This window comes from Ostrea edulis, chromosome 3 (assembly GCF_947568905.1).
Source record: "Ostrea edulis chromosome 3, xbOstEdul1.1, whole genome shotgun sequence".
NCBI lineage: Eukaryota > Metazoa > Mollusca > Bivalvia > Ostreida > Ostreidae > Ostrea > Ostrea edulis.
In genome coordinates, this window is record NC_079166.1 from 88442769 (window position 1) to 88462314 (window position 19546).

Sequence of the window (19546 nt, forward strand, 5' to 3'; positions counted from 1 at the left end):
GCTTATATCGTTAACAAATTTGTTTTGATGTTTTTGAAAAGTACAGTAATTTTAATTTTGATGTTTCTTAGGAATTTTAAGTCTATGGAAACCCCCCAAAAATCATTTATCTATTGAAAATTATCATTAACAGTCATGGGTTTGTTATTAATTAACTACCGCTTATATCCATGGTGCAACAATATGGCGTATTGATTGTATTCATTCAATATGTGCATATCTGTTTATAACATTTCGTACAGAAATTTGAAAGGGTCACTTGGATTAGCCAAGCACCAATTAACACCCTGGACAGCACAGGTAAACTATAGAACTTATAGAGGCCACTTGTGCTTTTCACACCTGCGGTCGATAATTTCCCACCTGGCCGGTAGATCAGTCATTTTTCACACCTGGCCAGTCTTAATCACCACTCTGGCCAAAATTTTCTAGTATTCAAATTGTGGCCAGTATTATAAGGGTAAATTACACATGTTTGTTAACAATTGTACTTTAAAAAGTGGCCGATGTCCGGTTTTCAGGGGTGGCCGGTTTTGTGAGACTTTCTTTGTAAGGGATTCTCCTTGTAAGGAAATGTTAAGGTTTCTGCCGGGACTTTGAAAATCGGCCGATATTCAGGGAGAACCGGTTTTCTGAGGGGCCGGTTTGGAGAAGTTTCACTGTATTGTTTAAATGTATTGTAGATTGATGTAAGATTTGCATCTTCATTCATACGCACATTAAAAAATCCGAAATATATTAGCCTACTGTTTGTTTAATGTTGAGGCCTATTTGTTTCAATTCATTTACTGGTGTCGTGGTGTTTTTGTCAGTTTACAATATATTATAGTTAAACCTAAAAGCTATCAGCCTCTCGCAGTGAAATAAAAATGCATCAATTCAAAGGACGTCTTGTTAACATGTTCGAAGATTGACATTGTCTTTGATGTCGCAAAGTGTGCCTGCGATTCTTAGCCCAGCTACATCACCAAGCCTAGTCTTCGCTGCTTGGCAATCTCTTGAGGTAAGTATCATTTTCATTCTCACTCTTTAATAATTTATCTTTATAATATGTAGAAGACAAGCACAGGATGCATCTAAGATGAATTATGAATCACAATTTGAAATTTTAATATGAGAAGCTGATTAAAGATCTGAAAGTATTTAGATCTCATTTATATTTTGGGTTGTAGGTAACCATTGTAATTACTTCGCTTTTTCTTCTAAATTTGAGCTTACATTTACATCATAAAATATCTAAGCTCTGGCTTACATAATTAATTTAGTTAAAATTCAGTTTTTGTTTTGTTTAATCAACCCAAAAGATTACTTTTCCGTTCAAATTAATTAAACTTGATTTCAAATGCTAGATAGTATATATCATTTGAATTTACCGTTCTTTTCGAACAGTTTAGTAAAGAAAATAAAAGTAACGATAATCGATTGTAACAAAGGTAAAGGTAAGATAATAGTACAGATAATAGAGAGGTTGAGATTTCAAACGTGTACGGGTACGTGTATACTGGTATAAGGGGAATCACCGAAATTACTCGCGTATTACGTCATCACTTTTGGTGATGACAAGGTTTCTACACGTCCTCATAACTTGAGGAGAGGCATTTACACGTAAGTACAAACTTGTAACTTGTAGCTCTTACGATAAAAACTAGCCGATTAATGAATGGTAATTTTATTTTTAAACATTATACAGAATTTCTAGCTTCATTTACACGTATTTTGAACATGTAACATGTTTATCCATATGATGATTAACTGCGCGAATTCCTCGTACACGTTTATTCTACAAGTCATGAAAATCTCAACAGAAAAAAACCCGGGTACGTGTACGTGTAAATATTATACAAGTACCCGTACAAGTACACGTTTGAGATCTAAACCTCTCCAGATACACTTACATACTTTCACTATTTTTTTAAAATATATATTTATTAAATTTACTACCAGTAAAATTATTTTTACTACTGGTATAAATAATTAATTGTGGGTAGCTTTGACCAGTGTTTTATTTTTACTGGTGGTAAAATTATTTTTACTGGTAGTAAAATTAATTTTACTGGTAGAGTAAATAAATAATTGTGGGTAGGATGGCCAATCATAGCCGCCATTTATTATCTGGCGGCCACCATATAAATTAACTGACGGCCGCTATTTAATTTAACTGGCGGCCGCCACTTATTATCTGGCGGCCGCCAATTAATTTATGTGGCAGCCGCCAGTTAAATCAAGCGCCGGCCGTCAGTTCATTTATTCAACTCCTCTCTCTCTCTCTCTCTCTCTCTCTCTCTCTCTCTCTCTCTCTCTCTCTCTCTCTCTCTCTCTCACAGTTAGATTAAACTATAAAAAAAAAAAAGACATACACCAGTTAAATGAATATTAATTCTGTACCTTGGCACCTATCGGCTTCCGTATTTATTAGGTCACCTGAGTTTACTCTTGCAATTGGTTGTCGTCCGTCGTCGTCTGTAACAATTGAACATTTTTAACTTCTTCTTAATAACTACCATTCCAATTCTTTTCAAATTTGGTATGAAGCATCATTGGGACATAGGGGACATAAATTGTAAATTGCAGGACTCAAGCACTCCTGGAGCCCTAGAGGCGGGGCAAAAACTGCCCAAAATTGACCAATTTTCAAAAATCTTCTTCTCAAGAACCACACACATGTAAGAAAAACTAGATGCATAGTGATGTAGAGCAGGAAAGCCTATACCAAAATTGTAAATTTCATGATCCCCGGGGTAGGGGCTTTGACCCCAGGGCAGGGCCAAACTTGTTATATAGTGTTTATGTATAAAACACTCTCATTTTCTTTAGTGCTTTTGATACTAAATTGAAAGTAAATACGAATGTAGATATTTAGAAAGAACAGGTAGTCCTTTACCAAAATTGTAAATTTGATGATCCCAGGAGTAGGGGTTTTGGTATCAGGGTGGGACCAAAATGGTCAGTTATTAAATGTGTGAACAATAGACATTTTTAACTTCTTGATAACTATCATTCCAACTCTTTTCAAATTTAGTATGAAACATATTTGGAACAAGGGGGACACCTGCACCTAGGTGAATTATTTACCTTTACATCTTCATGGGAATTTTTAAATTCCTGCAGGAATTTGAGATTACGGGATTTATTTTTCTCCGATTGGAATTTTAGAATCATTCCTACCGGAAATTCAATTTTCCTGTCTGAAAATAGAAATTCTATTTTCCCGCAGGAATTTATATTTTTCCCGTAAGAATTCCAAAATTACCATAGGAATTTAATCGAAATCGAAATATGTAAAAGGTTTACAATTACTATACCTTATGCCAATTTTTTTTTTTTTACAATTTGTTTCAGATTATAACTCTAATATAACTATATCTCTATATCTAATATTGATTGTCTCGCACCTGTTTACACTTGTATCAACGATTCATCTTATCTGAGTGAATTGAACAAGTACTGTTTGAAAGTTAACAACATTGTATTCATAGTGGCTACATGAAGACTAAATATTTTTCATCTTGTTTACAGCTCAGAAAACAGAGAAGTTTGTCCACAGAAAAAAAGCCCGACATTGTTGTTGATTGATAACATTGCCCTCATTGCTTGCAAGTTTTAGAGTTTATCTCATTAAATTTAAAATTGTATGCTTCCTGCTTGACTTTGATATCTGTTCAGCTATTCTGAATGAGATTCTTTCATTATAGGAATGCTCTGTGAATTTCTCTCTGATAAAGTTGTTACATTATACATTATTCATACAGTCATCCAGGTTCAGGTAGGCAGTATATTATTTGAAATTTTTCTGCAATACTCAAACTGCCACCATTACATTGTAATCATCTGATTAACTGTTATAATACCTAAATCATATTATATCATACATGGATATGTACCTAGTTTTGTACAGTCATGGATGTAGAATATCTTGTGTATACAGGACAGGTACAGTCACGGATGTTGTTAATCAGGCACAGGTACAGTCATGGATGTAGAATACGTTGTCAATACAGGACAGATTAAGTAGTAGATTTTGTATGAGGCACACTCACAATGTACACTCATGGATGAAAAATATCTTATGATTTCAGGACAGGTAGCGTACAGAGGTGGATAATGTAGACCCTGATTTCAATTTCTTGTTTCTTCGTATTGATAAAAGAAACTTGGATAATATCTGGTTTACTTGTGTGTTTTGACTGCTGTCGTATGTTACTTTTAGCGATTGTGGCGATCTATACAATGGATTTATGCATAGAAATTAGATTTATTCTCTTTGTCTAGAGTCTATGATACATTTTCCTCGATATTTTCACTCACCAGTAAATATGACCTTTTGGCGATCACAGCTTTCTATACAGTACATTTATTAGAAATCGGCTTTCTTTTCTTGATATTTACACATGGGGTATTTTTCATTCAAAAACCATCCGTAATTATTAACATATTTACTACAGGTTGAACATTTCGGAAAATCTTGCTCTGGCATTCCGACTTTATAATAATAATAATATCCTTTATTTATACAGGATTGCACAATTAGTTGTATAAACTAGTTTACATTGTGGTCCTGTCTATAACATATATACATATCGAGAACATAATATATCACAAAGCATGGAAATATCACAATTTATATACATACAGATAAGAACTAAATGAAAAGAGACAATAAACACACGAGTATCATTGAGTGTTAAAATAATGTTTTAGATAGGCTGATTTAAAAGATGTGGTAGTTGTACATTTTCTTATAAAATCTGGTAACGAGTTCCATAAAATTGTTGCTGAAATGATAAAAGATCTTCTAAAATATTCTGTTTTGGCTCTTGTAACATAGTTAAAATTTGTAGAGCTCTGTCTTGTATTTCTTGTGTTTACCTCATTCACAAATTTAAAAACATGTAAATACTCTGGAGTCATATGATGTAAAACTTTAAACATAAGAATAATTTTTCGATAAATAAAATAGTCAATCAAAGGCATCCATCTCAAATTTGATAGCATGCAAGAAGTTGACACTGAATGAGGTACTTTGATATGTAAAATGATTCTTGCTGCCCTCTTTTGTAATTTAAAAAGCCTACCAATATTTGTCTTGTTCTTTGTATCCTGCCATACTGTACAACAATAATTAAAATGAGGAAAAACAATAGTATTGTAAATTTTAGCGATTGACATTAGTGTGACAGTCATGGATGTCCGGTACCAGCATTGACGAGTACAGTCTGGGATGTTACCTGACAGACACTGATGGATTTACAGGCAGGTAGAGCCGGGAAGGGGAAGCCCCCTCGGTTGCCAAATAATACGATGGGCGGTTCTTACTTTTAGTTTTTTTGTTCATATTTATTTATCATCATTATTTAATTTCTTCTTTTCTTTCTTTCTTTTTTTTTTATTTCTATTATGTTATTATTTTATTCATTTATTTATTTTTGTGTGCCATTGTTATTCTTCTGAATTTGATAAACGGTGTCACACTCTGTACATGTATGTGCCTAATCCAGCGTGTTAATATAACCGGTATACTACGAAGACTATTTAAACAGTTTACGATCGAAAACTATATTTTGTTGTATCGGCTGTAAATATAAACCTTTCTTGTTGTACCCCCCCCCCCCCCCCCCCCCGGGTTTTCTTTCGCCCCACTTTACTCCTTCCGCCCCGCTGCAATATTAATTTAGAACCACTGACAGGAGTTGTCTCGCTTGACACTGTTGTCAATTGATATAATATCCCAGCTGTATCAGTTCAAAAGTATTTTTTTTTATGTGTAGATTCTATATTGTTACAGTGACGGGTTTAAGTTTGTTCCTTCTAATTTCAGTGGTTCGATAATCTCTTCTGAAATACCTGCTACAGGATGAAATATCTCATGTTTGATATATTGATATCATTAGATTTTCATCATATAATTCATCATTTCATCATATATATGTAACTTTAACTCAAATAGCATCTCAGAGTTTCCAGTGCTGCGATTGGATGGCGGTTGCGAGTTACTGGCTGTGGTGCTGTATCAGCAAGATTAGCGCTAATTCCACTAAGAACAGACAACACTCCAGCATACGTGTACCGGACAGTGATTGTATTTTACTGTTTAATTAAGTACAGAGTTACTTTAGAATCTTAGTTTCATCAGCTCCCAGGTTTTTTGGGGTTGTTTTTTTCCCAAGTTTACGGTAAAAGTTTGAATACTTACTCTGTTGGTAAATATTTATTAATCTATTATATAATTATTAAATTCTAAATATTTTGAAATCATTATTTTAATAAAAATGTGGGAATGCTAGAGTGGGAGGATACTTTATGCTTGTGTATTTATAATTTTTTAAACATCATCCTTCAGAATTGGAATGGAGATAGAACCCAACCACTACTTTGGGTTTTTTTTGGGGGGGGGGGTAATTTGTGTTTTTATTTTCTTTATGAGTGTTTTCATTTGTGGGCTTTTTATTTGTGTGTGTGTTTTCGATACATTGAGACGGTTACATACGCACTTGGACCCTGACTGTATTGTCAAATGTACATGCTATACTTCTATCACTTCATGACAAGAGATATAACGACAGCTGAAATATTGTGTGTAGACGTGTACAGAAAATTGAATGTGACCCAGTGTTGAATACAGTCAAGTTACCGGCGGATTGTGTGTAGATAAATGAATGTGACCCAGTGTTGAATACAGTCAAGTTGCCGGCGGATTGTGTGTAGATAAATGAATGTGACCCAGTATTGAATACAGTCAAGTTACCGGCGGATTGTGTGTAGATAAATGAATGTGACCCAGTGTTGAATGCAGCCAAGTTACCGGCGGATTGTGTTTAGATAAATGAATGTGACCCAGTGTTGAATACAGCCAAGTTACCGGCGGATTGTGTGTAGATAAATGAATGTGACCCAGTGTTGAATACACTCAAGTTACCGGTGGATTATGTCTGACCCAGTGTTGATTACAGCCATTTTACCGGCGGATTGTGTGTAGACAATTGAATGTGACCCAGTGTTGAATACACTCAAGTTACCGGCGGATTGTGTGTAGATCATTGAATGTGACCCTGTGTTGAATACAGCTAAGTTACCGGAGGTACCGCATTGTATTGTTAGAGAAAATTTATACTTCTCAGTCTTCACTGACAAACCTTGTCCCTCCCGAAAAATTCATCTCTGGACATTTCTAACCTCTGGTCATTTCTAAACATTTCTAACCTCTGGCCATTTCTAGACATTTCTAACCTTTGGTCATTTCTAACCTCTGGTCATTTCTAACCTCTGGCCATTTCTAACTTCTGGCCATTTCTAACCTCTGGCCATTTCTAACTTCTGGCCATTTCTGGACATTTCTACTCTTTGGTCATTTCTAACATCTGACCATTTCTAACCTCTGGACATTTCTAACTTCTGGCCACCTCTTGCCATCTCTGAACATTTCTAACCTCTGGTCATTTCTAAATATATCTAACCTCTGGCCATTTCTGGACATTTCTAGCCTTTGGTCATTTCTAACATCTGACCATTTCTAACCTCTGGACATTTCTGGCCATTTCAAACCCCAGGACATTTTGGCCACCTCTGGCCATTCTGGGCATTTTTTTTACCTTTGGTCATATCTAACGTCTGGCCATTTCTAGACATGTCTAACGTTTGGTCATTTCTAACCTTTTGGTAATTTCTAACCTCTGACCATTTCTAAGCTCTGGCCATTTCTAACTTCTGGACGATCAAGGCTATTCTTATTGTTCGTTTGTTTTTATTGTTTGTGTGGTTGTTATTTATTTGTGTTTGTTATCTGTGAAGATTTTGTTCAATTGATTGCTTACAGGGGCGCATCCAGACAATTTTCAAGGGAGGGGGTGTTGCGACTCAAGTTTATACTTTTTCACCCAAGAAGAATGAGGGGTTAAAGTTCCCCAAAATGGCAAAAATATACTTTTTTTGTTAAACATATTTAATCAAAAAGAGGTGGAAAGGGGCGGGGGCTGCAACCCCCGTACCACCCCCTCTAGATCCGCACTGATTAAACAAAATCATGCACTTTTGTCAGGTGACTCATAATAGTGATAGGGCTGATTAAGGATTTATAGGAGTGGAGGAAATTTAGTTTTGTAGATGTAGAGTCTATGAAAACATGTGTTAGGTATGTAAATGTTTGTATATATTCATGTTTGCATGAAGATGACTTTTAAATACCCTCAGTCATAGAGAGTTTATAAACATGGATTTTGTGAGTATTTTGTTAATGTACATTAAGACATGAATTTAATCTCAGCCAATGAGGCGGAACGTGTAATTGTAATTTCTTTTTAAATATGAATTTATATTAAATTACCCGTGACACTGAATTGGATGTTATTTGAATGGATATTTAAATTTTCTTCCCAAATCCAGATCACGCTTTTCGTCCCATTATAAACTCGTCATCAAATAACGGAAAATTTCTGTTGATTTTGACAAATCATTGAAAACAGTCCGTATTAATGATCAATGGTAAAGTTCGAAAACAAAATTTAAAACGGACAACGGTTAAAAGGTCTTCAAGGCCTCTCTGACATGGAGCGTTACACAGATTCATAAGAAAATGACGACGTGGGGCGAAGTTGAAATTTCAAGTTAAAATAAATCTAAACTAGGTAAGCAGGAAAATTAAGTTTGAAGAGGAAAAATAAATTAAGGTAGATTGATTCTCGTGTGAAGTCACATAAGGGTGATTAAATGAGTAAATATATAAAGTGTATATAATATGGATTAGTAAATATATAAAGTGTATATAATAGGGATTGATAAATATAATAAGTGTGTATAATATGAATCAGGAAGCATATGCAGTGTATTTAAAATGAATAAGGAAGTATATAGGTGTATATGATATAAACCAGGAAATACTTAAAGTATATATAATATGAATCAGAGAGTATGGGAAGTGTAGATCATTTGACTCGTGAAGTATATAGTTCATATCATATGAATCAGAAAGTCTAAATAGTGTATACATGGTATGAATGAGGAAGTATATAAAGTGTAGATATTATGAATCTATAGATAATCATTATACTCTTTATAGTGTATACATGGTATGAATGAGGAAGTATATAAAGTGTAGATATTATGAATCTATAGATAATTATAATACTCTTTATAACTGATTCATGATTCCTCACATGTAGGTTTGTCTAACTTCAATTTCCAAAATGTTGTGATGGTCATCCGTCGATCTACAAACCATGGTATACTATTCTGTACATGGTATACTATTCTGTAGCATTCTGTACACTTACAGTCACGTAGAATCAGATAGGGACAGGAGGGGGCTTTTAGACAACTAAGGAGTCACCCCCACCCCCACCCCACAACTTTGAAACACGATGCTATGCGTGCCTGATGTATATCAGGCACCGGAAGTATCGGTTACTTACCCCCACCCCACCCCTTTCTGATTTTTGTTGTGGCGATAATTTCACCGAAATGTGTGGATTCCCTGTCTATTCTATCCTAATTTCGATTTATGTAGTCGTTTCATGTTTTTTGCAAGCTTTAGAGATTGACCTTCTACCGCTTTAATGAAATACACACATCAGAAAGGGGTGGGGGTGGGGGTAGTATACACAAATCAGAAGTGGGGTGGGGGGATTAGTAATATCCATACTTCAGGTGTCTGTGATATATGTGTTTAAATAAAATAATTTAAACTTGATGGAATGAAATCGACACATGCATTTAATGTCCATACAATAGGCTCAATGATCCGTGAAAGTATCACTCTTCAAACCATCGAGTTTAAATAGCTAAATAAAAACAACGTAAAGTACATTCTTAAAATCTCCATATACCATGGGCATTAAGTCCGGCCATCTCAACAAACCAAACACAACCTCATCGCCTAAACAAACATTTGATACCCACCACCGAATAAATCGTCTTTCTCTGTTCATTTACATGCACTTCTACCACAATAGGAAATGCTTTTCAGAATCTCTCAGCTGTTTCGGAGAGTGTTTTCAACTCGGCGATTTTAAAAATGGCTTTGTTATTTGATCGGCTGGTTTTGAAATATCGACGAAAACAGTCCATTACGAAATCAAAATCTGTTTACCAACCATAAGATGAAAGACATGGAGGGGTGCTTTTGATGATGCGTGAATTTTGTAGAAATAATAAGGAAAAGCTCATCTCCGGCATGTTGTCTGGGAGTCTGCTGACAGGGGGTAAGTACAAGAGAGAGAGAGAGAGAGAGAGAGAGAGAGAGAGAGAGAGAGAGAGAGATTAAATAAAAATAAAAAAAGAAACAGAGAAAAAGAGAAAGTCATATTACTTTGGAAATGGAATCATACTCGGTTTAATTTTTGTCAAAATTTTAATTGCAAATTTTTAAGAATAATTGAGCTGATTTTAGGTAGACATAACTATGCTATCCACTGGTATAACAGCTGATCTGAATGACTACCCCCCCCCCCCCCCCCCCGGCGTGGTGCATTTTACAAGTTTATCACAATGATGAGGAGGGAATGTAAGTCTTCTAAACGCCTCTGCAAGGTGTCAGCAATTCCAATCGCTGTGATTTATTTTTATTGGATGGCAAATCTACCCGTGATTCTGGCATCAATTGGCCACAGAAAGTCTCTATTGTCCAATATACACGTATTGAGAGAAGCTTGATTTTCAAATTGTGTTTACGTATGCTAATCAGTTAAAGATGTCCAAATGAGGAATGCTATAAATTATTTCCTCACTAAAACAATAACGAGTGTCACTTCTAAATGTCGAGCGTTTGGCGATAAAACAATCACTATTTATTTTAACGTTTTAGGTTTAAAGAATTCAACCATTTTATTGTACTTTATGTTATAAAATTAGTTGAATTTATACTGTTAAAATATTTCTTAATGGTGAATTTTTCTTTATAGGTTGTTAACTTTGAGACTGCTCAGTTCTAATCTACAAAATATAATGGTATACTTTATTTTTATTTATTTAGATATGATCATTACAATAATCGCCAACACCGGACTGTCGGAGCCCGTATTTCCAGACGCGGCATCTTCCGGTCACGTGTTCATTTTTCCAGTCGTGGTGGTACGTGCTGAATTTGTAAACAGAAAATAAAGTAGCATGGGTGATGAACAAAACTTTGTCATAAAGCAAAAGTACACTGCTCCCTCTAGACCTACACCCCTCCTCAATTTGTAAAAGACCCTTTTGGCTTTATATCGAGTTTAGTCACAATAGTCTCGATATATCTATATTAATAACCATACAGAATTGATTAAACATACAGCTTACACTAATGAAAATTATATATTATGTATTTATAGAAACATAACGTTTAACATGAATGAGTTTTGTCTTCTTTTTCAGTTTGCGATCTCTGGATTTTTAGGCGTGATTCTATCAATCTACAGAGACACAATGAAATGGCTGGTAGGCATAAACCATTAACATCATGAACATTGTCATGGAAATGTATTTATCATAACAATTTTAAAGGTGAAAGTTGATTGCTTTAAAAATTACATGCAGTAAATGTAAATGGCAATTCGGTCAGGCGCGTAGCCAGGCGTACGTTTGTACGCGCAAACGTCTACATCATTTTTGCAACAACGAGAGAGAGAGAGAGAGAGAGAGAGAGAGAGAGAGAGAGAGAGAGAGATTAGAAATATCAAAAAGTAGTGAAGGGCAATATTTATGAAATTATATTTGTCCTCTCCGGAATTGTTATTAACGGATTCAGTTTAATTGTTTGTAGTGGGTTCGTCATACAACGATATTGGACAGATCCTTTCTCGTTTTTGAGATTTTACAAGTGTTTGTCCGCATTTCGTACAAAAACAGAACAGACCTCGAATATGGCTGCGTAACAAATTTTATAAAGTGTACGGAAAATGCGTTCAGGAGAGTCGAATATACACATCTAAATCGTCTAAAATTTACCAGCTTCCGGGGGCTTCGCCACCTGGCTCCCCCACCAGGGCTTTGTCCTGTACCCATTGGGGGCCTTAAGGTAGCCCCAAACCCTCTGCCTACTCGGGCGTCCACATCAAATGTACCCTGGCTACGCCCCTGTCGGTATTATATGTAACCCACACACATCCCTTGTGTTTCTGTAATTCAATTATATTTTTCTATATATTCAGAATTTACATCACGTTCTAGAAGAATAACCTGCTCGTCATTTTTCATCACTACATATATACGGTGCTTAAAAAGTGGAGAAGAATGAAAATTTAGCCAATTTATAATCGTTACAGCTAGTACCAAATATTTCTATACATTCCCGTGTATTCCTACGCGTACAGGTACATTCCTACACTTACAGATCTATCCCTACACTTACAGATCTATCCCTACACTTACAGATCTATTCCTACAGTTACAGATTTATTCCTACACATACAAACATATTCATACACTCACAGATTTATTCTTACGCATACAGATGTATTCCTACGCATATAAACATATTCATACACTTACAGATTTATTCTTACGCATACAGATGTATTCCTACACATACAAACATATTCATACACTTACAGATTTATTCCTACACTTACATATTTATTCCTACACATACAAACATATTCCTACACTTACAGATATATTCCTACACTTACAGATTTATTCTTACGCATACAGATGTATTCCTACACTTACAGATCATTTCTATACATACAAACCTATTCCTACACATAAAAACCTATTCCTACACATACAAACTTATTCCTACACATACAAACCTATTCCTACACATACAAACTTATTCCTACACAAACTTATTCCTACACATACAGGTGGGTAAAGAAAAGTTACTATTACTATTACACAGCCTCTTTTTCAGTTGAACATCCACGCCGCCTTCCTTAGCCTCACCATTCTAATTTCGACGACGTCATTCATGGCCATTGCAAACAATGTGAAGACATTTGATGTTTCGAACTGTTTATCCAATGGCACAGTGTGTGACTGCAGGTAATCCTTTAATGATGTACAGGGTGTGACTGCAGGTAATCCTTTAATGATGTAGAGGGTGTGACTGCAGGTAATCCTTTAATGATGTACAGGGTGTGACTGCGGGTAATCCTTTAATAATGTACAGGGTGTGACTGCAGGTAATCCTTTAATGATGTACAGGGTGTGACTGCAGGTAATCCTTTAATGATGTAGAGGGTGTGACTGCGGGTAATCCTTTAATGATGTACAGGGTGTGACTGCAGGTAATCCTTTAATGATGTACAGGGTGTGACTGCAGGTAATCCTTTAATGATGTAGAGGGTGTGACTGCAGGTGATCCTTTAATGATGTACAAGGTGTGACTGCAGGTAATCCTTTAATGATGTACCAAAATCAAACGTGAGTTTTGTTAGGGAACAAAAACCGTCGGCAAAGAGTTATCCCATGATCCCAACGTTTTACTTCCGTTGTTTTATATAGATACAAACAGGCTAGCCATTTATTCCTTAGATTTATCACCTATAACATAAAGATAGATAATTATAGATAGATTTATCACCTATAACATAAAGATAGATAATTATAGATAGATGTATCACCTATAACATAAATATAGATAATTATAGATAGATTTATCACCTATAACATAAAGATAGATAATTATAGATAGATTTATCACCTATAACATAAAGATAGATAATTATAGATAGATTTATCACCTATAACATAAAGATAGATAATTATAGATAGATTTATCACCTATAACATAAAGATAGATAATTATAGATAGATTTATCACCTATAACATAAAGATAGATAATTATAGATAGATTTATCACCTATAACATAAAGATAGATAATTATAGATAGATTTATCACCTATAACATAAAGATAGATAATTATAGATAGATTTATCACCTATAACATAAAGATAGATAATTATAGATAGATTTATCACCTATAACATAAAGATAGATAATTATAGATAGATTTATCACCTATAACATAAATATAGATAATTATAGATAGACTTATCACCTATAACATAAATATAGATAATTATAGATAGATTTATCACCTATAACATAAAGATAGATAATTATAGATAGATTTATCACTTATAACATAAAGATAGATAATTATAGATAGATTTATGCTTCGAAAAACTTTTTATTTAAAGCACTCCTCATGTAAGGTATTCAAGATTCTGTTACAACGAGATTTGTATTAAAAGTCTTGTATACACACAGAGTGTGACGTTTATTAACAAAACATTGATAAATGTCGACCAATAACGGGATCAAATTTCTGTCTAATAATCAATTATTCTTAAAAAGTGATTTTCTAGATAAATGCCCAAATATTTTGCGCTAAAACTCATTACATATATGGTCCTAGATTAAATATATCTGGATAATCTTTTTAATGGGATTAAGTAAGTCGGGGCTAATATTTACGTTCACGGTCTGTGTGCTGTAGTTTAATGGCACACCGGGGCCTTTGTCTGACAATGCTGTCCCAGACAACAGGCGCGGTAATGAACACGGTTAATATCGGCCGAAATTCGACTCGGCTGGATATTTCGCCGAATATGGGAACAGTCCTTCATAATTCATGTCTGGAAATGCACGTTCTAGGTGGTTCTAACAATTGATGACACTGTTGTTCGCTTCAAATAAGTAATTTGATTGTTAGACTAACTGTCTATTACTGTTAATTCTGCATTACTTACCGTCTAGGCAGGAAAATCCCCCAAAAGTCACTAAATTTTCAATGAAATAATTGTTTATTTCCTGATATTGAAGAGTTCCTTTAGTTTATTTTGCTTTATTGGTGATATACAGTAGATATGGGTAGCTACTATATTACCAATAAAGAAAAACACTCTGTCTGTTTCATCTAAACAGAAAAATTGGTACCGTCTGGATTATTTAAACAGAAAACATTTACACGGGGAGAGAAATAAACATGTATATGATTTCTGTCTTACACTGGGAGAGAAATAAACATGTATATGATTTCTGTCTTACACAGGGACGGAAATAAACATGTATATGATTTCTGTCTTACACAGGGACGGAAATAAACATGTATATGATTTTTACCTTACACAGGGAGAGAAATAAACATGTATATGATTTTTGCCTTACACAGGGAGAGAAGTAAACATGTATATGATTTCTGCCTTACACAGGGAGAGAAATAAACATGTATATGATTTCTGTCTTACACAGGGACGGAAATAAACATGTATATGATTTTTGCCTTACACAGGGACGGAAATAAACATGTATACAATTTCTGCCTTACACAGGGAGAGAAATAAACATGTATATGATTTCTGTCTTACACAGGGACGGAAATAAACATGTATATGATTTCTGTCTTACACTGGGAGAGAAATAAACATGTATATGATTTCTGTCTTACACAGGGAGAGAAATAAACATGTATATGATTTCTGTCTTACACAGGGACGGGACGGAAATAAACATGGACTGCGACACACTCCTTCAGGTCCACGTCAATATCTTCATCGTCATTGTGACGTATCTTAGCTGTATTCTCTTGTGTCTGGTTGAAACCGTATGGGACGTAAAGCGCATGTGTTGTAGTGACGAGGTAAGTTGTGATGTGTGACGTAAAGCGCATGTGTTGTAGTGACGAGGTAAGTTGTGATGTGTGACATAAAGCGCATGTGTTGTAGTGACGAGGTAAGTTGTGATGTGTGACGTAAAGCGCATGTGTTGTAGTGACGAGGTAAGTTGTGATGTGTGACGTAAAGCACATGTGTTGTAGTGACGAGGTAAGTTGTGATGTGTGACGTAAAGCGCATGTGTTGTAGTGACGAGGTAAGTTGTGATGTGTGACGTAAAGCGCATGTGTTGTAGTGACGAGGTAAGTTGTGATGTGTGACGTAAAGCACATGTGTTGTAGTGACGAGGTAAGTTGTGATGTGTGACGTAAAGCGCATGTGTTGTAGCGACGAGGTAAGTTGTGATGTGTGACATAAAGCACATATGTTGTAGTGACGAGGTAAGTTGTGATGTGTGACGTAAAGCGCATGTGTTGTAGTGACGAGGTAAGTTGTGATGTGTGACGTAAAGCACATGTGTTGTAGCGACGAGGTAAGTTGTGATGTGTGACATAAAGCACATGTGTTGTAGTGACGAGGTAAGTTGTGATGTGTGACGTAAAGCGCATGTGTTGTAGTGACGAGGTAAGTTGTGATGTATGACGTAAAGCGCATGTGTTGTAGTGACGAGGTAAGTTGTGATGTGTGACGTAAAGGGTATGTGTTGTAGTTACAAGGTAAGTTGTGATGTGTGACGTAAAGCGCATGTGTTGTAGTGACGAGGTAAGTTGTGATGTGTGACGTAAAGCGCACGTGTTACATGTATAGTGAGGGAACTCCAGACAATGAGGGATGGTCATCATGAGAACAGACGAGTGTTGTACGGATGAAAATAAGCTGGGGAAGCCAACATGAAATCGAGAGATCTTACAAGATATTGAAAAACGTGATTCTTACATTTACTTGTCAATTTCAAAATCTAATTGAATTAATTTTCTCTTTGCACAAAATCACTTTGTTTCAAAATTGGGCATGCTTTTTTTCTTTGATCTGGTCTGAATTAAATGGGTTGAATTCTTGATATTTACATTTGTTTATCAGTGGTAACCCTTTGAAGCTCTAATGTGTAAATCACATGATGTAAACTTTTCAGTTCATGCAAATGAATGATGTCAGTGGGCGGGGACTATGGGAATTACATTAATATGGAATGTCATATTTATTTCAGTTTCTATTAGGCGGTGTTTTTATATGTCGATTTCATAGCTTTGTTTCGAATATAAATTACAAGGAATCGCTGTCTAGTTTGTGGGAGTATTTGGGAGTAATTACCTACAATGGAATAGGTGATGATTTATGCATAACGAATTGGCTGATATGCAAATTACGTTTTCTATTGTACTTAATTACCCCTCATATTCCCACAATACCAGACAGTGATTCTTTAAGAATACCCATTTTCTTCATATCATCATAAAACAGATGCTTGTTATCACTTGATCATAAGGATTTTTACTCAGTATGTTATTAAATATTTCTGTAGAGTGAGGACATAATGATTTTTACTTACTATGTTATTAAACATTCCCACAGATTGAGGACATACCCGGTGTTTTGTTCGACTATGACAACACAGCCAACGGAAATGGCAAGAAGACATTGGGAAAACTGTTTACACTGTCGGGTAGCACTGGAATAGAACAACACACACCAGATAAGATTACCAAAGATGTCGACAACACGACGACTGAGGACTCAGTGATATGAGAGGTTGTAATGGCCGTGCCAGGATATCGAAAGTACGACGCTGGTCTCCCTTCGGATCGCTGTCTTCGACAATCAATACCAGTCAGAGGAAATTCGGACCGATAGTTAATTTCAAGGATATTTCAATATTGCCAAAGTACTTGCCAGAAGTGTTCATGATTCAGCACTAATGCTGTTATTACATTACTAGGATTTTGTTCACAGTAATTGTGTAGTTACTGACGTCTTCATTGTTTTCATAACATTTGTATTTCCGTATACAGTAAAACACAGAAAAAGCGAACACGCTTCTAATGAATTTACTCTTACAGTGATTTTTGTTCCCTGTAGTTTTAAAACATATCATGAACTTATTGGGTATAACGATATACGTTTATTTCGAATTGAAACTATCCATCCCCCAACACTTCGGTATAAGCGTGTCTTACTGTATACGGTAATTTTGATCGTGGGGAAAATCTAAATTGAAATGATATGACGATTTAATTTATGATATAATTTCTATCTATTTTGTACGATTCTATATATATCTAGTCCTCATTATTTCTGACGATGTATTTTGTACGCTTGGCGAACCTTGCTATTTCGTATGGTGTTTGTATAAAGTAAAGCATATTATTGCATGGGTCTTCTTTAAAGTATGGTCATACATTCGTTTCTGATATACAATGAAATTTCTAAATTTAGAAGAGTTGTGTGTCTGTTATGATTAATGGTTCAGCAAATGCACCATACATGTATATGTAATGGTGATCAAATCAATGATGAATATTTAATTATATACTTATACATATGCATGTGAAAATTCTCAATACCGGAGATTACATTTGAAACAATGGTAAATAGAAAGAGTATTTACTGAAAGGGGGAAGATTTTCTGATTTCATCAAAGGAAGTTCAGATTTCGTTTTGTGAACGAAGTCTACAAGTGTCAAATGTCAGTAGTGAGTGGTTTGGACTCTCGCTTCGCAACCGGAACATCTGGGCTGGCTTCTCGATTCCTCGATGTTGATTGAAAACTTGAAATATTATCCGGAACAATCCATTCATTATAGTTACCAAGTAGAAATTGATTTCTGCCTAATTCGTTCCTCAAACGAAAGAAATCACATTGCAGTCAGGGGTGTAGCTTCGTTAGGCTCGAGTAGGCACGTGCCTATACATTTTAAAAACATATTTTTGTTCATAAATATTTGCAAAAACTATATGTTCATGTTATATTTCTTGTTTTAAAAATCGGATATAAAATTATTGTTCCGTCGGGCCTTTTCTTTTTATAATGCATTCTACATGATATAAATAATGGTTGCATATTTTCTATTATAAACTTATGGTAATCACATTGACTCACTCGACTTAACAGTTTAAAAATCTTTGAAACGTTGTACAATATTTAGTATGTATTACAATTATTTTGATGCTCAGAGTAGTGCAAATGAGTCAGAACATTTCTAAAAATATGTCGGGGTGGCACCTCGATCCCCCCCCCCTCAGCGGGAAGGGACAACACCTCCCGCACTCCCCCCCCCCCACCCCCCCAGGGGGGGGGGGGGGGGGCGGCGTTTGCACCTCGGTCAAACCTTCATTGTTCGGGCCTACACATTGGAATACATGTAGTCCTAGCTACGCCCCTGGCAGTTTCATTTAATTTTATTTTTCTATATTTGCGATATTGAGTATGAAAACAATATTAACGGATATTTTTTATTATTTTGACATTCCCAATCCATTTGCAGTACAGTTCACTTATAGCGAGCGAAGCGACGAGCTCGCACCAATGATTACTATGGCACGCCAAATTCACAAAAATGAGCTAAACATAGTTTCACAGTTGATAAACTAGGTTTATCGACTGTAAACTATAGTTTACGGACCGTAAACTATAGTTAACGACGTTAATCTATATTTCACATCTGTAAACCATAGTTAACAGAAAATCTATGTTTCACAAGCGTAAACTATAATTAACAATGAAAACAATCATTAGCGATTGCAAAACATAGTTTATCTGATAAATACGGTTTCACGATTGTTAACTACGGTTTACAAGTCTGATAAATATAGTATCACAATTTGTGAAACTAGGATTAACAATTGTGAACTATAGTTAACGAATGTAAATTATAGCGAGCGCTGGCTCGTACTGCGAGCTCTAATGATTAGAGCGCGGGAAATAATCCGAGCTAAATCTCAACCTCTAACAAGAATTTTTTTTTGACGCCAATCCCAGAAGTCCCTCGTACAAAATGGCGGATGGTTCGATTCGTAAA

General features: G+C 35.3%; 1 protein-coding gene across 1 annotated transcript; it reads left to right on the plus strand.

Moving 5' to 3' along the window:
• Positions 1–9646: 9646 nt before the first annotated feature.
• On the plus strand, positions 9647–17965 carry LOC125673715 (uncharacterized). The gene is made up of 6 exons (XM_048910487.2): positions 9647–10190; positions 10961–11058; positions 11341–11403; positions 12821–12951; positions 15409–15556; positions 17103–17965. The coding sequence occupies exons 1-6, from the start codon at positions 10115–10117 to the stop codon at positions 17274–17276; spliced, it is 690 nt and encodes a 229-aa protein (XP_048766444.1). The 5' UTR covers positions 9647–10114; the 3' UTR covers positions 17277–17965.
• Positions 17966–19546: the final 1581 nt, after the last annotated feature.

Excerpts from the sequence above, each read along its gene's own strand:
- LOC125673715 (XM_048910487.2), top strand. The coding sequence starts at position 10,115 with ATGATGCGTGAATTTTGTAGAAATAATAAGGAAAAGCTCATCTCCGGC. Across the intron at positions 10,191-10,960 it reads TGGGAGTCTGCTGACAGGGG|ATATGATCATTACAATAATC; the intron begins GTAAGTACAAGA and ends TTATTTATTTAG. Across the intron at positions 15,557-17,102 it reads GCATGTGTTGTAGTGACGAG|ATTGAGGACATACCCGGTGT; the intron begins GTAAGTTGTGAT and ends ACATTCCCACAG.